The sequence below is a fragment of the Haliaeetus albicilla genome, chromosome Z (assembly GCF_947461875.1).
Source record: "Haliaeetus albicilla chromosome Z, bHalAlb1.1, whole genome shotgun sequence".
NCBI classification, from domain to species: Eukaryota; Metazoa; Chordata; class Aves; order Accipitriformes; family Accipitridae; genus Haliaeetus; species Haliaeetus albicilla.
This window is the reverse complement of record NC_091516.1, coordinates 67418498-67436738: the sequence shown is the minus strand read 5'-3', so window position 1 is coordinate 67436738 and position 18241 is coordinate 67418498. Positions and strand designations below refer to the sequence as shown.

Here is an 18241-nt window from a genome sequence, read left to right as displayed (position 1 = left end):
CCGTTCTGGAGTAGACATCTACATCTGGTGAGATGAATCGTACCCAGCACTGACAGGGGTCCCAAGGCAACTGTATCACAGGTAGATGTTAGGATGTCAAAAGGTAAGATGAATCCTATCCTAATAGCTTACTAGTATGATCAGGAAGCCATGCAGATGAATACAGTTAGTGTTTACTAAGTTATAAGAACTTCAATTTTTTTTTTTGTGTGTGTGTGAAAACTATATATATGATGATCTATAGAGTGATAGGAATAACAAAAATTGAATTTAATTATACAAAAATCTGTTGCTCATTTCTTTTTAACAGGTAATTACTCTTGGGGCATCTACCCGGAATTGAATTCTGACACTCCAGTAGAAAACAGTCTGCTTCCCAGTTCAGTTTATTCTGAGTCTCCACCTGCTGATGGAAAGATGAAAGTAACTGTAGTACAAATAACAATGGCTTTGGGAAACCTAAAGAATATTTTCACTCCTCTCCTGTTCCGGGGACTCCTGTCTTTCCTCACCTGGTGGATTGCTGCTTGCCTCTTTTCTACAAGCCTTTTTGGGCTTTTCTATCACCAGTACCTGACTGTGGCGTGAACAGGTCAACTGACAAAGCAAGTGTGAGGTCAAATACTAGATACAAACCCAGCTACCCAAGAGGAGATGAAGAGAAGAGAAGAAAACTATATATGAAGAGAAAACATATCAATTTTTTTTAAACACTTCCTCTGTGTTCTCAGGGTGAATATTCTTATAATGTTTAAAATCGTGACTGGGTTTGCAATTTTTGTTACCCAAATGGTAGGTAACTAATTGAATTATAGTATCGGGTCTGACTGATGTTATTGTGTGGCAGGTGGTGGTGAGTGTGCTGAAAAGATACGACCTCTGAATATCTTGGTTCCATAAACAGCAAGCCAACCTCAAAACTTTGTGTTTTAAGCATCAACAGTCAGTGACTGAACTGTGTTAGAAGGGTACTGGTTATAGTGATGGTGGCTGCCTATCAATTAAATCTTGAAACTGAGCCATACAATGGAAGGAGAGAGGGGATTTTAAAAAAATCTGTTGGATAGCTATCGATCACTTTTCTCTATGAAAAATGAAATAATCCAACAGGACAAAAGAGATACTGTATATTACAGTAAGGAAAGTTGTATAAAATTTAAATTTAACAGGAATAGATATATGGACCTGGCAGGTATTGCTGCCTAAATATTTTGCAGGAATGCTTGTGCAGTAAGAGGAAAATTATAAATATATTATTTCAGTCCCTGCAGTCATTTTGAAGTAATGGCCATCTGTATTGGTGCTAATATTGATCCACAGATTCCATTTGGATCTTTTAAATTTCTTCTTTTCAGGTAATAGATAAATTCCATTGAATTCACGGAATAATAAAAGAAGATTAGTGACACCAATCAAACATTTCAAAACAAAAAGTTTAATCCTGCTGACTGAGAGTGTATGTATCAGTGTAATGTACATATAAATATATATTATATATTAAATATATAATATATATGAAGTTATAAAATATGGAATCTTTATTTTAAATTACTGAATGTATCTTACAGGGCCATGGAAGAGGGATGTATGTGTATCTAGTAATTTCAAGATCCCTTTTGAAATGAAAATTAAATTTTTTTTTAAAGTTCAGTTGAAAGGGCTATTTGTTTTTGGTGCCTCTTCAAAGGTACTTAGCTATACTAAAGAACTTAGGCTCTTTTGGAAGAAAAGATCTACTTAAACTGTTAATCTTGAAATTTCTGCTCTGTCAGATTGTCATCTTTTGCCACTCTAATCTGTGTTAACCTGGCATATAGTAATAACTAATATCTCTTTGCTTCAGAAATAGATTTTCTGTATAATAAAACAGCTATAGTAAGGAGGAGCAAAGCATTAACTTTACAAGTTTTGCTTAAATGGAGGGATAGATTCCAAGTATAAAACCATTGCAAAACAAAGTAGAATGACAGTTTTTCAGATGTTTTGTGTAATTGCAAAATAAGAATGGGAATTTATATGCAGCAGCTTTTTTAAAAAGTTAATACTACACTTTGCAGAGGTCAGTGGGTTTTTTAACTAATACTAGCTGGTTTTATGTTACTGTTCTTTTTCTCTTGAATTTGTGTACAGCTTTGGCATATAATAAGCATTTATAAATGGAAAAGCTTAACTAAATATTTAATATGTAGCAAACCTACCATATGGGGAAACAAACTGTCAACAATGCAGAAAATCAAGAATTTAAGCTGGTGATAAACAGTCTTACTATGTTGAATGCCTTTTAAATTATTTATTTGTTTATTAAATTGCATTTACTGATACTAGGGAAACATTTGTGTACACCAGCTAGTACCTACTGCATGTGTTTGGGATGTCTGAGAACGCCTTGCATGATTCTACAGGTTTCATTGCAGTATAGTGTTTCAGTGCTACTGGTTCTGCAACCTTTGTTTTTTCATGCCAAGTTTTCGTAACTAATGGGGACAAAGACTTAACTGTGTGAATTGGCCTAAAGAAAAATATTTGACTTCATAGATTCAGATCTCAAAATATTCATAGGAAATATCTTACAAAATATGACAGGTCCAGCAATACTGGACCCACTTTCTATTAGTTCAAGATGTATCACTACTAATAGAATTAATAAGACCAGTTTTTAAGTTACAGTTAGGTATCCAATGTGAATGTTTAATTCAGGAAAATAAAACAATATAGTGCAGTTTGATTCTGATAGTGAACTTGGCTCAGGAAGCTCACTATATAGGAGATATAACCTATTGCTGCAATCTGAAGCATAGGAATAAACTTTGGATGCTGAAGAAGACTTCAAAATAATGTTAAGTGACAGTTTCTGTTGCCGTAGGTATTTATTCTGAAAGCTCGTAAGTGAACCGTAGTTATATAATATTGCATTCAGAACAGGTAATTGATCGTGTGTGTAGCTGAGCTTCACAGAGCTTTTGGTGAGAGCTCATGCTGTCTTATTCTCCAGACATCACACTGATCACAGTGAAAAATAGGCACCTGGATATTGCTAACATTAAGATCAACGCTTCTGGCTATTGCTGTTTCATCGTTCCGCAGAACTGAATGGTTGACCTTCTGGTCAGCAATCTGATCTGAGTGGGGATGGTCTTACTTTGGATCCATTTAATCCTTACATGAGTCTAGAAGGCTTATTAAAAACTAAAATATAGCAATAAATGCCTTTGAAATGTGAGGTGACAGTGAAACTAGAGGGAGCATATTGCTATGGTTGTGAGCAATGCTTCCTACAGCTACTTGATATGCTTAAAAGTGACTTTTAAAGTAAAATAGCAACCCTGATAGTCCTGACTTCCATGTATATTATGTAAACTTCAAAGGAGTATCTGCTCACTTCTTTAGTAAGTTTCTTTAAAACAGGAGCTGGCAAATGCTTTTTTTTCATGGACACCTTTATCAGCACCTGGGGGGCGAGGGGGGAGGAAAGCATCTTGCAGAAGTGGAAAAGCAGGTAGAGCATGACTGAAAGGTTAGTAGTTATTCAGGATTCTTAAACATTTTGTCTTGCTTTTTGCCTACTACCTACTTAATTTCTGAGAGATTTTGGAAGGAAAGGTGCCTTTGACAAAGAATCAATGTTTCTTTCTTTCTTTCTTCCTCATTTCAGATCTTCCTCTCTCACTCCAGTAATGTGACTTGTTAGCTTGAGTCCTTTTTCCTATCCACAGCTTTTTCCCTACATTCCCTGCACAGGACTGACTGGTCTAAACGAGTTCAGGACTGTATTTTGATTTTTATTGTTTTGGTATAAATTAATCTATTTTTGAAGGACTAATTCCTTTAAGTAGTTTAAATAACTTTGAATTCCACCTGACATGTAAACAAATTTGTTAACGATTATTTAAGCACTGCACTTTTATTATGGAAGTCCCTTTAGGCAAAGTATTAAGGTAGTGATAAATCCAAGTCTTCCAGTACGTTCAGGGAAGTCCAAACATGACACTTGGGCTATTTCTGAGCTTAGAGAAGTTGATTAGGAAAAGGAGAATAGATTATAACAAGTCTATTCTTCCACTTTTCAGGCGATGTTCTGCAACAGCACCTGTCCTCTTTTGATACCTTCTCAAGCTATAGGATTTGCCAGGTTTTGAGGTATTTTTAGCTGCACGTTTTCCCTCTTCCAGACTTCTCTTGCTTAAGAATCAACAGATAAAGTAATGGGGGGAAAACCAGGTAGTATCGGTATAAGAGAACATCCTTGTACAGAAGGACATGCTTTGGAAAATTAATTTCTATGGCAGTTGTTCTTCACCTTCTTTGAGTTGCAGGTACTGGAGGATGTGTGAATAGAGATGCGTGCTTACCTGGGTTTTAAAGTCAAACTCTACGAACAAAAATGCCACCAAGATGCATGGACATGCAATTAGGTAGCATAACTCAGTGTATAAAATGGTTAGTAAGTACAGAAATTTCAACTAACCTCAAAGGAACAATTAAAAGTTTTGCTTTTTTTCACAGTAACTACAGCTAAATGGTAATAGAGGTCTTGGATTTACCGCATAGAAAATTTATAGTATCTAATCTTAAAGCTGTTGGAAGGCTCTACAAGGTAAAAGGCCTTATGCCTCTTTATTTTCAAAGGCCCCTGTTTTCCTTTAGAATGTTAGCTTGTTTCTGCAGAGACTTAATACAGTTTTTAAATGCTATGCTTCATGTTGTGTCATATGACACTAGTTGTGCATTTACTTGTCAGCTACAAAGATTCTAGACTTAACCCCACACTTCATTTTGTCACTAGAAAGTTACTAGAATGTTTTAGTTAAGACTGAAGAATTAAGTACATGGTGAAAATGGAAGCACTGAATGAAAATGAGGCCAAAGAAAATTGTGTTCTCTTGGAGGAACCTTTCTGTTGTGGCTGAGCAAAATCTTAATAGAGGAAGGCAACAGCAGGTCACTTGTGTCCTAAATCAAATATTAAATATGAATGTTTACCATTACGAGTAAATAAGACTGTTAATTTCAGCATTTGCAGCCTAAATCCTAAATCCCAAATGGTAAATGAAGAGCAATATTTTGACCTCACTGATACTTACTCTAAAGAGCATCTGGGCAACAAGTATTGAAGCCAAATGTCTGATCTAGTTAAGCAAGCTGATGCGGAGTAGTCAGTCTGTGCTTCGGAGTGATTTTTTTTGCAACTTCTTTAGGAAGGTCTACCATGCTTTGTGGCTCTGGCAGTGCATGCACTGAAATGGGTGGCAGGTCTAATCTCCTAATGCTAGACTGAAAGGTATTCCTCCTCTGTGGGAGAGATCGTGAGGCCAAGATGTTATTTCAAGGCTGCTTTTACTGACATCTGTATATGCTGCACTTAACTTTTTCAAGTCTCTCACTGTGGACTGCCAGGAGAGTAATGCTGCACTGGACATTGTTTTGCATGCCAGTGTATATGTATTTTTATAACTTTGATTTCAATGGCGTTTTTAATGGAAATTATTTTTAATCCTGGTACCATGGATCATCTTTTCATTTTTTTAATTAATATCAGTGCCTGCAACTAGAAGTCAAATACTTCTACACTAATTTTTTTTTAAACTTGATGTCCAGATTGAAGTATTAACAAGTATGCAGTTTTATATTGAAATGTGAAATCCGCCTGTAAATACCAAACTTTTTCCATATGTGATCACACATCAGTCAAGAATCCTTATTCAGATATGCAGCATTTCTCTCAACAACATGCTATCTGTGTGACTCTGCTATTTATAAAACAAACAAACACCTCAGAGTTTCAAGAGTAGCTTTTTAGAAGCATCTTAGTTGTAGGCCATTTCTATTTATTTCATGATGCTGCTAAGTATTTTTTAAAACCTGGCTTAAAATACCTTGTGCTTAAAGTCAACCTTGTTCTCTTTTCCTCTGTTCATTGTAATTCTGCTTTCCATATATGTTCTAAGCTTCAAGAATGCATATTTATAGTATTTTTGATAAAAACTTAGGACAAAAAAATGCACCAAAAATTTTATTTTGTAAGTACAGTTCATACCCATGTCATGATGTGCCAACAAACAGTTTTTATTTTTACTGTCTTCAATCATTCCTTTGTCCTGTTGTTAACAATCTTGCACATTTTCAGTTATGTAAGGTTTTCTAGGAAGAATACATGTGGAGAAATACTCTGTAATAGCAGTTGCAGGAAACTTTGTCAAATGTTTCAGTCTTCCCATTTATGTGAGCAAATATTAATGTAAAGATGCTATTAAATAATTTAAGTCTAAAATTTCTCATAAGGTAGACTTGTTACAAATTGCGCAGGGAACATCTTGTAAATATTTTACTTTAAATACATCTCTTTGTTGCTGGGAACACACATAAATTCAGTGTTGTTGTTCTGTTAATAGTTGGGAGTTTTTTTTGTCTTTTTAAGTGAAAAGCGCATAATACTTCCTATTCTAAAACAAACCTAAGAACAGAAGACTCCTCTCCCTTCATTTCAGTATTTGCTAAATGGGAAAGACTCTGATGTTATTTATGTAAATTCTAGCTTCCTCTTACTGCTAAATTACTGTTAAAATACAATTTTTATAGTTGCAGCTTTACAAGTATTAAGACCGTTATGTTTCACAGTGAAGATGGTGGCAAATGGTTGTTGTGTTATATTGACCTGTCCTGACTGGTGTTGTATTACCTGCTCTTTCAAAACAAATTGTCTCGTTTGCTTTATGCTTTAGAGGTTTATCGGGATCTGTGAACAGGAGAGTGCAGCACGTGTTGGAAAAGGGGGGGAGTTGCTTTATTTTGGGTTGGGGGTTTGTGGGCATTTGTTGGTGTGGTGGGTTTTTTTAGTTGTTGTGGATAATACTTAGGTACAGTTACTACAAATAATAAACAACCTACGGTAACATTGCATTCTTTATGTAAACTGTAGACAAGTGCCTAAATGTGGGCGGTCTCTAGAAGACATGCTTTAAATTTCTTGCATGTACCTTTGTAGTTATTTTGCTACATAATAGACGGTTAACTTTTGGAAAGAAAATGCAAGAACTGCTAGCCCTTAAAATGGAATTTGCTATAAAATTATTGTTTCCTTACAGTTTTTGGCATATAGAATGTCCATGTGTGTTTATGGGTTACTACACGTTGGAGGCAAATAAGATTTTGAAGAAATCTTTTCCCTTCCCGTTACTTTAATGATAATCTAACAGCTTCACCCACTACCTGACTGGTAATATAACACCCCACTGTCACTTATGCATTGGGTTTTCTTTTTCGATGACTGAGGGAAAGGACTTACACAATCCTGAAAGGGTTGACTATTAGTAAAGTTTTGTAGTGACACCCTGGGTGTTACTTATGCCCCAGCTGTGCAGGCACATAGGTGACTTCAGCCAGGTAAGTAGTTCTGCTTGAGCTCAGAAAGGCTGAAGTTGACCACATACACTTGGATTTGGGGCAGAAAGAGTACAAAAGAGCCGGCTTGTAACATGCTGGCTGGCACCGAGCAAAGCGGCTCCAAAAGAAAGGGCACAAGTTACGCCTTGTACCGATTTTGTAGAATGCTGTTAGGGTATTGAATAGCAAAACCACCCTTATCTTTCAGCTGCTTCCCCGCCTCCGAGAATGGCAAGACCTGAAGGTGAAACCTGCCTGGTCTGGTTCAGCAGGGAAATTTAAACAGTGAGGAAACAGCAGGTGCCTACTCTTGAGTTAATTATGCATTCTAAATGTGAAGTGCTTGTAAGCTGGGATGGTGTTGATTCAAATCTACCAAAGGAAGCCTTCCTCTAAGGAAGGCTTATAAAAGCATTTTGAGCTTTTAGCTCTAAAAAGTGGCTGTAGCAATCTGTACTGTATATAGTACGCTGTTTTGGAAAACTTGCTCCAGTAAGCTTACTAAACGTTTTCTTACACTATGTGTAAGAAATTATATTACTTTTTTTTACTGTAGAGCATTTAAGAAGGTGATTTTGTCCTGCTTAATGTTACCATGTATTAGGCAGCATTTTATTAATGTGAAAATAGTGAGAATTGGTTTGTCATCTAAACGCTTAAATTACTTTAATATCAGTAAATTTTCCAAAGTGAAGCAAGATTATACTTTCTTATTCCCCATTCATTCTGTTGAAATGTTATAATTTAACTTTGTTTTTGTAATGCACACATTATTAAAATTAAATTTATATCTATTAGTTACTAATGGTAATACCACAGCAAATCTAAGAGAAACTGTGATATCTGCTGTATATTAACTGCCCCATCAACTTGCCTGCCTTTGTAAAGTGTTGATCCATGTTAGACATTTAAGGTCTACTGCAGTGATGCTCATACAGTATTTTAGTATCCCTACATGTACTCTGCATGCCTTGCATTTCTGCACTGTAAAAGGATAGACTGTTTTACAGTATTTACTCTAGGTTTAAAAAAAAATTCCATTATTTTATATAGTATTTCCCATATCTAAAATAGGACAATTTCTAAAGCCAAAGATCAATAAATGTTTATTGTCTATCAGTGTGATTTTTTTGTTTTCCCCTATTCTATAATATACATCCCACTTGTTATCAGCTTGTGCAAAATCTCCAGGTTTGCCAAAGAATGTGTGGTAACCAGACTTTTTCTCAGTTTCTGTGCTAGCCTAAAATGTTTATCTTTCTTAAAAATAATTGAGTATTTATCCCCTCCTTGTTTGGGGTGCAGCAGAATAAACAATTTTTTAGTATAAATGTAGATAATGTCTTATTCACATGAATAGCAGTTTACCCACAAAGGCGTACAGGTTTGATATAAATGTTTTCATTTCTGAGTGTTTCAGAATTAAAATTTGGGAACAATTTAAGGGGAAAAGATTGGCTGCACACCATGGTGAGTGGAGGAAATTCTGAGTTTCCGTGTACACTCACAGGATTTATCACCTTTCTTCTTGACTGTCACCCTTCCTGATAGGAAACCACTTAAAAAGGGTTTGTATTTGCTGTCTTAAAAAAAGAGAAGTAATGTGTTTAAAAACACATTACATGGTGTCTTCGATTTGTTTCATCCTAGCAGCACTGACAAGGAATATATTTAAAGTAATTATGTCTTGTAACCTTTGGTTTTTTTAATTTGGTTTTTGGGATATCATATTTAGCTATGCATGGGTTTTCTTTCCATGTGTGCAACACGAACAGATGAATGATGCCAAAACTGCTCAGGTAGTTCTACAGCAGTAAAAAAATCCTTGAGAAAACAGCCTCTCTTAACCTACAACCAAAGGGGTACCAAAGACCCCTTCAATTACAAAGGACAGTCCTGTTGCAGAGAGGAAAAATGCCCCATAGTGACTAGGAAGAGCCAGTCTTGATTTCTGGGGTGGGGATTTGAAAGTGCACAAGGCATCTGGGCTGTGGGACCCCGTCCTGAAAGTGATCAACCTGTCTCAGATAATAGAGTGAGTTTAAAATCATGGTTAGGAGGAAGGTAATGAGCTACGGTGGGAGATTTGTTTGTCTCTCAGAAGCTATCTCAGCCTTCTGCTTTCTCCATGCAACCTGAAGCGTGAGACTGCCTTGAGACTCTACAATCCCCAAGGCTTTGCAGTAGAATAGGTGTTTAGCCTGGCAGGTTCTTCTCAACGGTTTTTATAGTCCATGCTTCTACTTTGGATAATGTGTTGATGCTAGTTCAATACTTCCAGTTAATCAGTGGATGCTGCCACAGTGCAGGTGCTTCTCAATATTTTTTCTAGGCTAGGTTTCTGTGCCCTACAAAGTTCGTTGTGTTTAACCTTCAAAAGGACTTCGGCTGGAGCCATACTGAACACAGTCAGGTTACTTGGGCTGTTGACTACAGCATCTTTTCTACCTGTGAAGTGTTCCAAGTGCTGGAGAGCTCAGACAATTGAGCAGTTGCCTGAAAAAAGCATCCATCCCTCTGCTAGCCGCAGCCCTGGTGGCCACGAAGGTGTGTGCTCTGCTCTTCCAGCTCTTCACATTCATCTGCTCTGCTGCTGTGAGAGCCTTGGCAGCGTGCTCCTGGAATGAAAGTGAGCCTTAGATTTCAAGGGTTATATGAAGTCTTGCTTTTGAACCTGTCAGGTTCACACTCTAAAGCCCCATTGATTTAAAAGGTCTTCAGTGAGGAAAACTAGCGAAGCTGGCCTCTGCTGTCAAGTGCGAGCACGCAGGATTCAGTGTAATAGCCTAGGGACTATCCAACTTTTTGAAATGTTAATTTTAGCAGAGTATGTTCTGTGGTAGAGGAAGGCGTGGGAGTGTACTGCAGCCAAGAGGGCAAGCATCTGGTACCGGTCCAGACGGGGCTGAGAAAATAATGAAGATGTTGCTGTTTTGATTCAGATTTTATGAAGAATTTTCAAAGAAGATATTACACAATTATTATTGCTTGCCTGCCTAATAGGCTATTAACTGGTAGACTGCAAAAGGCATGCAGCAGAGACTGGGAGATCACTCTTTTGGAGGAATATTCAGTTTCCCTCTAAATCTACATTAAAAAAATAGAAAGTAATTTGTTATACTTGTTCTGGAGTTGATCCTGCAATATTTTCTGCTTCTCATAATATCTCTTCAAAGACCTCCCTGAAACACTGTTTTTTGAGGGTTGTTAGCATTTTGCTTTCCCAGGGGTGCAGCCCTAATGGGTCTGGGGGAAAGGCGGCTTTCTCAGTGCGTGAAATGTGGAGCCACTTCATAATTCTGTCTCTCTTGAAAGCTGGAAGGAAAATAAAGGAACCTTCTCTCTGAGTTATGAGATTCACAGCCTACTTTCAGTGATTCTGAGTAACCAACCCATGGCCATATTCTTTCCACCTGTCAGATTGGAAAGCAGTTTTTCAGTGAGTGTGGAATGTTTGTGATTTCCTGAAATGCTCATTTTTATAGTTGTATGGGGTATAGTGTGAAGCAGTTGTCCATATGTCAGAAACTAAAAGAATACAGGCTCTTAGTTGGAGTTAGATATATCTGATCTTTTAGGATCACAGATGTCCAGTTGCTTCCCATTCATTTGGGTTATACTGGGAATAGGACATGCCCGCAAGGCTTAGTCCTGAAATCCAGTTCTCTTCTTTGCGTGAGCACATGCTAATCCACTCCTACTCTGGTTTTGGTATCAGCGTGATCAGAAGAGTAAAATATCAAAATCTTCAGGCCAAACATCTGTACCTTGTCCAGAGTGCCAGTTCCCCTGTCTTCTTGTTCACGGAGTGGGATCAAGCTGTTCCTATCATCTCCCAAGGAGCATGAACTCACAGAAGTGGGGGAAGGGGGTGGGCCCAGCAGAGTCATATATCAAGGAATTTGGGCTGCAATTTACAGAACGAAAAATGCAGAAAGCAGTTGATCTGGACAGGGATTTGCTGGCCACAGGAAAGCACAACATGGTGATTTCGGCAGTTTGATAACACGCTGCTAAAAACCACCTGGGAGGCGGGGAATGAATGTGATGCAGGCTAAAACACAAAAGGGGTGAGTAGGAGATTGTCTTGTGTAGCGTAGGATAAGCAGGACCAATGCTATAAAACCACAGGGTGAGGAGTTGTGCGTAGTTTTTCAGGTGAAAACCTGGGAAAGCAGTGGAGGATTTAAGGACTAGAAAAATGACTTCTAGTGAGAAATGTGAAAAGAACTCTGCAGAGCATCAAGGGAAGATTCAGAGGTTAAAGTACCTTAATGTGGAATAAAAACTGCACAGAGAAGGACTCTGAGCTTACAGGAAGACAGAACAGGAACCAGAGACTGGAACCTGACACTAGATAAATCACAATAGTAGAAAATGCGGTTTTAACAGAGAGCGTCACTAATTGCATTGCAACCTGAAGTGGTGAATTCTCCACTGGGTTGTCTTCAGACATCCTCTCTATAAGCTGCTATGGGTGAACAAGTTACTGCTCTCTATACAAGGATAATCAACGGATAGCAAAGGAGCCAGGGGACAAACAAATAAACCACTATTTAATTCAGTTTTATTCTAAAGATTGGAATTTTGGAACTTTTGGATTGGCACTGCTGTGGCTGGATTGCCACATGACTAGGAGGAAACACACAACCTTAATTTCTATAACCCAGACTATGTGTAGCCATTTTTTATATTGCATAGGTTTTAACGCCTTTAAAAAGTTCTAAGTGGTGAAAGATTTTAAAATACAGTTTTGCTGATATCTAGCAAAAAGGTAATGTAAATTTGAAAATAAAGAAACGTAAAGTAAGGAAATACAAATGTTACATTCTGTCTGTCTAGAGGCATAATGATATCTTAGAAAAGAAAACTTTTTCTTGGAATTATTTTTCTGAAAGATGCCGAATTGAACTCCGTGTCAAGAGTAGAGTCAGAACATTAGTCTTACAAAGTTAGAAGTGTAAGTCTTCAGCACTTGAACTTTTAGTTCTGAAGCTACAATTTTATGATTCTTACTTCTCAGCTAAAAATAGAGCAGATGAGTTCCTTAGGTAAGCAGCTAGATGAGAGATCAAGAACTAGCATTTAGATTTTACTTCAAATTTGGGCTTTCCAAGCAGCAGAAATTGTTAGCAGGAGGAGACTTGCTGTTGCACTCACTGGCTTTGTGCCTGAGCTGGCAATTTAAGGTTTCACTTCTCTTAAACGCCTGGAGGCAAGAATCATTTTGTTCTTTTCCTCTATGGATTATTACTATTATTAACCTTTTGGTGGCTATATTGAGACTTGTGCTACTGTCAAGAAACTCTACTTTGGAGACATATCCTCCCTTCTCCCCCTGCAACTCTATCTTTTCATCAGAACCTTGCTTGAGAAACAGATGGGCAATGATGGTAGTTCAAGCAAGCTGTTGTGGTTGGTTTAGGACATTTCAGTAGGAATTCAGAGGTTCCTTGTCTGTTATCAAAGTCTATCAGCTGAACTGGAGACTTCCTCCCTTAGTAGCATCTATATTCTGTTAATTTTTTTTTACTCTTATATATTGTTTTTTCTTTCACATGTTCATTTTCATGGTGGGGTCTGCTCTCCAGAGCACAGTTTTTAGCTGAGGGGTGTTGTTTTCAGCGGAGCAGCCTCCCCACCTGGGGGTTTCACCCTTGGCCAGCCCAGGCACAGGCTTACCATCTCCCTGCCCCGTGCTTGTGTCTCCTCCTCACCCACAAAGAGGGACGCCAGACACATGCGCTCCCCCACGTATCTGTAGTTTCAGATTTAGCCATTTACTCACCCTTTATATACTTGTTCAGACTAATACTCTGTTCCTGGTCTTTTTTTCCTCCTGCCCTTGACTGCAAGCCCAGTTCTTTCAAACCTCCCAGGCGATCACCTCCCAAGTGTTAATAAGACAGCCCTGTTAATGTATCTCACAATTAACTCTGCCTCTTGTTTTGCAACAGCTTTGTGACACTGGTTCTTATCTGGATATTTGATAATTCCCAGATCCTTTTATGGCGTACTGGTACAAGAGAAAAATATTTCCTGGTTTTGTATATATGCTTTTTTCTTCTTTATTAAGTGTAGTACTTGGCACTTTGTTACTTTTTTTTCCCAAAAATATTAATTTTAGAAAATTTCTCCAATGTGTCAAAGTTACTTTAAATTCCAAGTAATTGTAACTTGTGTCCATTAGACTTATTATATGTTTTTCTATGCAAACATACTAAGATAATGCAGTCATAGAATCGTAGAATAGTTTGGATTGAAAAGGACCATTAGTCATCTAGTCCAACCCCCAAGATGCTAAGGAAAATACTGAAGGGTATTGTCCTCGTAGGAGTGCGCAGACACATGCATTATATATGTGTTCACATGTATGTGTTTTTATATATAACCACCACCCCCATTATATACTCCCTGCCTAACAGTGAAATGCTCATAGTAGTTCTTCTGTGTCGTGTCCTAACTGGCATGTACATGCTTCATACTCTTACTACATATGTTCTAGTCTTTTTATGAAAATTTCCTGCTGGATTGCCTCAAAGACCTTAATAAAGGCAAGACATCATCTCTTACTTTCCCCTGCCCCATCAGGCCATTTGTGCAAGAGAAGGAAATTCGATTAGTTTGACGCGATCCATCCTTGGCACATCTGTGTTAGCTTTCATTATTTCATCACCCTCTTGGAGTTTACAGATTGATTAGGAATCTGTTTGGGGTTTTTGTCTGGGTATTTAAGTTAAGTTTGGGTGGTTTAATAACCCCGATTACCCCACACTTTCTATAGGTGGACGTCGTATTTCCCTGTCTTCATTCCCGTGAAACTTTTTGTCTTCTGTGAGCTTTACAGGCTGGTCAATAATTGTATGGTGATGCTTTTGGCCAGTGCAGTAAGTACTCCAGTGACCTTCCTCAAGCACTCCTGATTAAACGCATCTAACTTTTCTTAATATTCTGTAGTCTTTCATTTCTGTATCCTGGCCTGCCATTGTGAAAAATAAATAAAAAAGTTAAGGAGCATTCCAGCAGCTTATTTTCTTAATTTCCTTATTAAGTAATAGACAGCTATTAATTTTCCTTCTAATTTCCGTTGTCCCTTAGATATTATTAGCTTTCTTGGTTTTGTCCCTGTCTGCCTGTTGGAGATTTTTTTAATCTTCCTTTTATTTGTGGTGGTGTTCGGCTGTTTTTGTTCTGAGTTTGGTCATGAAAGAAATCCAGCTTTCTTCTTGCTCTGGTTTCTTTTCTCCTTTCATGGTACCATTATTTATCATCTCTCTTTACCTCCACTAGAGAAGTCACTTTTCTTATACATTTTAGAGAACAAGCTGTTGCAAGAGTTGAAACATACTGAAGTCACCCGCAGCATAAATTTATCCTTTCAAGAAAGGGTGTCAAGACCAGCTTTTGCTGCTTTTCGTAAAAACCTCCAATCTCTGTCAGCTCCACAAGTTCTGAGGTTTGCATCTATACAAAACAAAGTTATTCTAAACTCACAGAAAAAGGATTTTTATTACAGAATTACTAATTGCTTTCAGTGGGAAGATCTTTTCTTTTTACTAGATTTTGATTAATGCAATGTGTTCTCTTAATTTCCCAATCAACGCAAAAAACTTGTAGGTATTATCTCTCCATTGCAGAGCAGTAGCAAAGAAGGAAGTAGCCTTCTGTGGAAGGCATTAAATAGGAATAAATATGCCCAAAGTCAGCTGTTGATGTCTCTGATGCAGACCTATGTTAAACAGAGCAGGTATTTGGCAGGGCAGGAAGAAGTGCCCTGAAAGTTGGCTTATTTGCTTAAGTGGATTTAGTAGTATTTCTGCTTTTTAACAAACAAATTAGGTTATGTTAACATCACTCTGAAATACCGAGAAGTAAATTTTGAAGTGGTCAGGGCATGTGCTGCTTGTGTAAAATATCTTTCTTCAAATTTTATTAAGTCTCTACAATCCTATTTTCACTTCTGTCTTCTGTTTCGTTTGATTCAACTGCATAAAAGTGTAGGGGGTTTATTTTTCACAAGCTCTTTGCTGGGAGAGGGATATTATATCTGAGAAAAAGGCTATGCTAAGAGTTTCACGTACGAATGTTTCATATACTTAATAAAAAATAAAATTGTCAAAACATTGAAAGAAATTTTGTCTGCCGGTGCTTATGTGTTTCAAAGCATGTTCTGTTGCAGATGAAAGTGCAACTGGTAGAGACTGAACATATGTATTAACTGATGGTTTCATTGTTCCATACTCAAATAAAAATGCCAGGTGTGAGCATCAGTGTGAAAATACCAGACTTTAGAAGCACCATTGAGGAGACATATTTTGGTTATAAGAAAATCAGAGACTGAAGAATACAAGTGCATTGAGGGTAAGTTACTGGTGAAGTGAAGAGGATGAGGAAGGTGGGCTTAAACTCGCCTGCTGAAGTGTCTGCGTCCATAAACTTAGTGTCCTGGATTTTGGGACAAGAAAAGTCCTTAGGATGTGAGCAAATCTTGCCCAGACACTTGACCCCATCCTCCATGAGGCTTTTCATAGGCTTTCTCCCCAACAGTTAGCCCTGTCTTTCTGTGGCATACTCAGTTTTGAGGACCTTACATGGTTTCGTGCAGTGAAGGCAGGAAAAAGTAAGGCAAAGCTGTGGAGTTATCTAGTATTAACTTTTAAACTCTGTTTTAAACTCTTATCTTAAAGTTACTTGACTAGATGTCATGGTTGCAGTGTCTCTTTAGCCTGTCTGCTACCTGGTGTAAAATTAAATGGAAGCGAGGAAGGGAGGGTTAGAAGCTGAATGCTGAAAAATGGCTACACCTGGTGCATTGAAAATGATCACTATGCAAATGACCTTTCCTTTAGGAAATTTTAAAATGATGAAATCACTTTAATATACTTCTAGCAGGTCATTCAATTAAAAGGGTTTTAAAATTAAGTTTCCGCTGCTGAACTAACAAAATTGCAATGAATCTGAATTAGCGAGGTAAATAGTTTGTTTAGTGAGTAAATATTAGACCACTGTGTGGTTAGAAACATGGAGAGGGAGTTTTACAGGGCAAAGTGTTCAAGCCTGTCTACCTCAAACTGAGCTCTTAAATCTGTACGGAGGCCCTGGTCTTGTTTGCTAACTGGTGACTTTTAAACTTGGGCATATATCTAACTGGCTAAGCGGAAGCAAATTGATACTGGATTTAGATGTAGCAGCGTTGGGCACAGTGCAACTTAAAATTGAATTCTCCTTTATTTTTCCCCATGAAAAGTCACCCCTTAGGTGAGGGCTGGACATTGTCCCGAGGATGAGGAGCAATCCGGGATACAGCAGGTTCCCCTCCTATATCCCACGCAAAGATGGGGTCATGGCACAAGATCCACCACATTCTTGCGAGAGTTATTTCAGTTCTCTTAATTCCTGCAGCACGTGTGGTTCCCTTTTAAACTCTTGAGATACCTGAGGAATGTTATTTGCTTAGTTTTGCCTCTGTTTTCTTTTTTATGCAGTCTTCTGCAGGATTCCTGTTTTGGTCCTGCTTCATCCCGTGCTTTTTTCTTGTACTTTGAGTGAATTAGCATGTTCCGACTGCAGTTTCCTTTTAACCTGTATTTCACTGATAAATGTATGTATACGTTTTACGCACTGTGTATGTGGAAGGTTTGTAAGGGAATCTGGGCACTGATCCTTACTTAGTCCCTGCTGAATCAAAAGGGATGGATTTTGATTAACTTGAAAAGGGAAGAAACTTTAATTGAAGTTTTTGCAATTTAGTGACTAGTTTATTGTGTCTTTTGATGCAAAATATAATTCCAAAATTAGTGTGAAATACTGGTTTTAAACTCACTTGTAAAAACCAAGAGTAAGCACATTTAAAAATTGATTAGAGCTGCATGAAGCTGTTCCCTAGAGATTTGAACTGTGGTGCATATGCCCTCCCAGCTATCTTAGTCATTGCTGTTTTGCCCGTTTAGTTTGCAGCTGGCTCACCGTGTTCATTTGTGCTGACCTAGTTTATCTGATTACTTTAGTTGGCCATGGTGGAGAAGGAAAGAGGAAAAGAGGAAGGGGAAAAAAAAAAAGAAAAAAAAAAGTTGCTGCTTCTAGTTCTGGCGTGGCACTCATTTTTCTCCCTTGCAGCCACCTCTGTTGTTTCACATCTTTTAAGTGTGAGATTGCTTATACACCACACTGCGTAGCTGCATTATAATAAGCTTCAACAGGACGTCTCTCTTCAGGCCTGTTGTCAGGGTCAGAGACAGAAGAGGATTTTTGCAATAACAGTGTATGCAGAAACTCATATACTTGGCAACATACATTTATACTTCGGCAGTGAGCAGCATGAGAGCAAGTGGTGTTTGAATAAAAAACCAAAAGCCAAAAGACCATTCTATTCAAGGGACTAAAAATGTTTGTGAATTAAATGAGTAACTGTGGCAAACCCCATGTTTTCTTACTTTGATTTTCTTTTCTCAGAGCAGAAATCGAACTATCCTGTTCCCATCCTTCTTTAAGTAAGAGTTTCCGATTTTTGTAGTTGATTTTTTAATTGAGGTTGAATATATTTTCATGTTCTTCTGACTTATTCTGAAATTTCCCCTCCCACACATCAATATTCTTTTAGTTTAGTGGCTAAATGGAGATATCCACTATTCACACAACTTCCTAGTTAAGAATGTCTGACCTAGACAATTCAATACTGCTCTCTGCTGTGTGGTGTGAGTTATAGGAAAAAGATTTTAAGCTTAACATATTTGTTAACATATTTTCAGTACCCAGCACAACATACTTCAAGTGTGCATCTTCTCCCAACCATAAAACATTTCCACTACTGAAGGAAAATCTCTGGAGATCGTTCGGCTCCTTCATGGTTTATTTTTTTTGT

General features: G+C 37.7%; 1 protein-coding gene across 2 annotated transcripts in view; it reads left to right on the top strand.

The window, feature by feature from the left end:
* The window catches only part of TMEM161B (transmembrane protein 161B), a 56679-nt gene extending 41166 nt beyond the window's left edge, over positions 1 to 15513 (top strand). For both annotated transcript variants that reach the window (XM_069776701.1, XM_069776700.1), the window contains one exon: positions 311 to 15513. In XM_069776701.1, the coding sequence (XP_069632802.1) occupies positions 311 to 588 (278 nt within the window). In that variant the 3' untranslated portion in view covers positions 589 to 15513. The remainder of the gene's footprint in view (positions 1 to 310) is intronic.
* The last annotated feature ends 2728 nt before the right edge of the window (positions 15514 to 18241 follow it).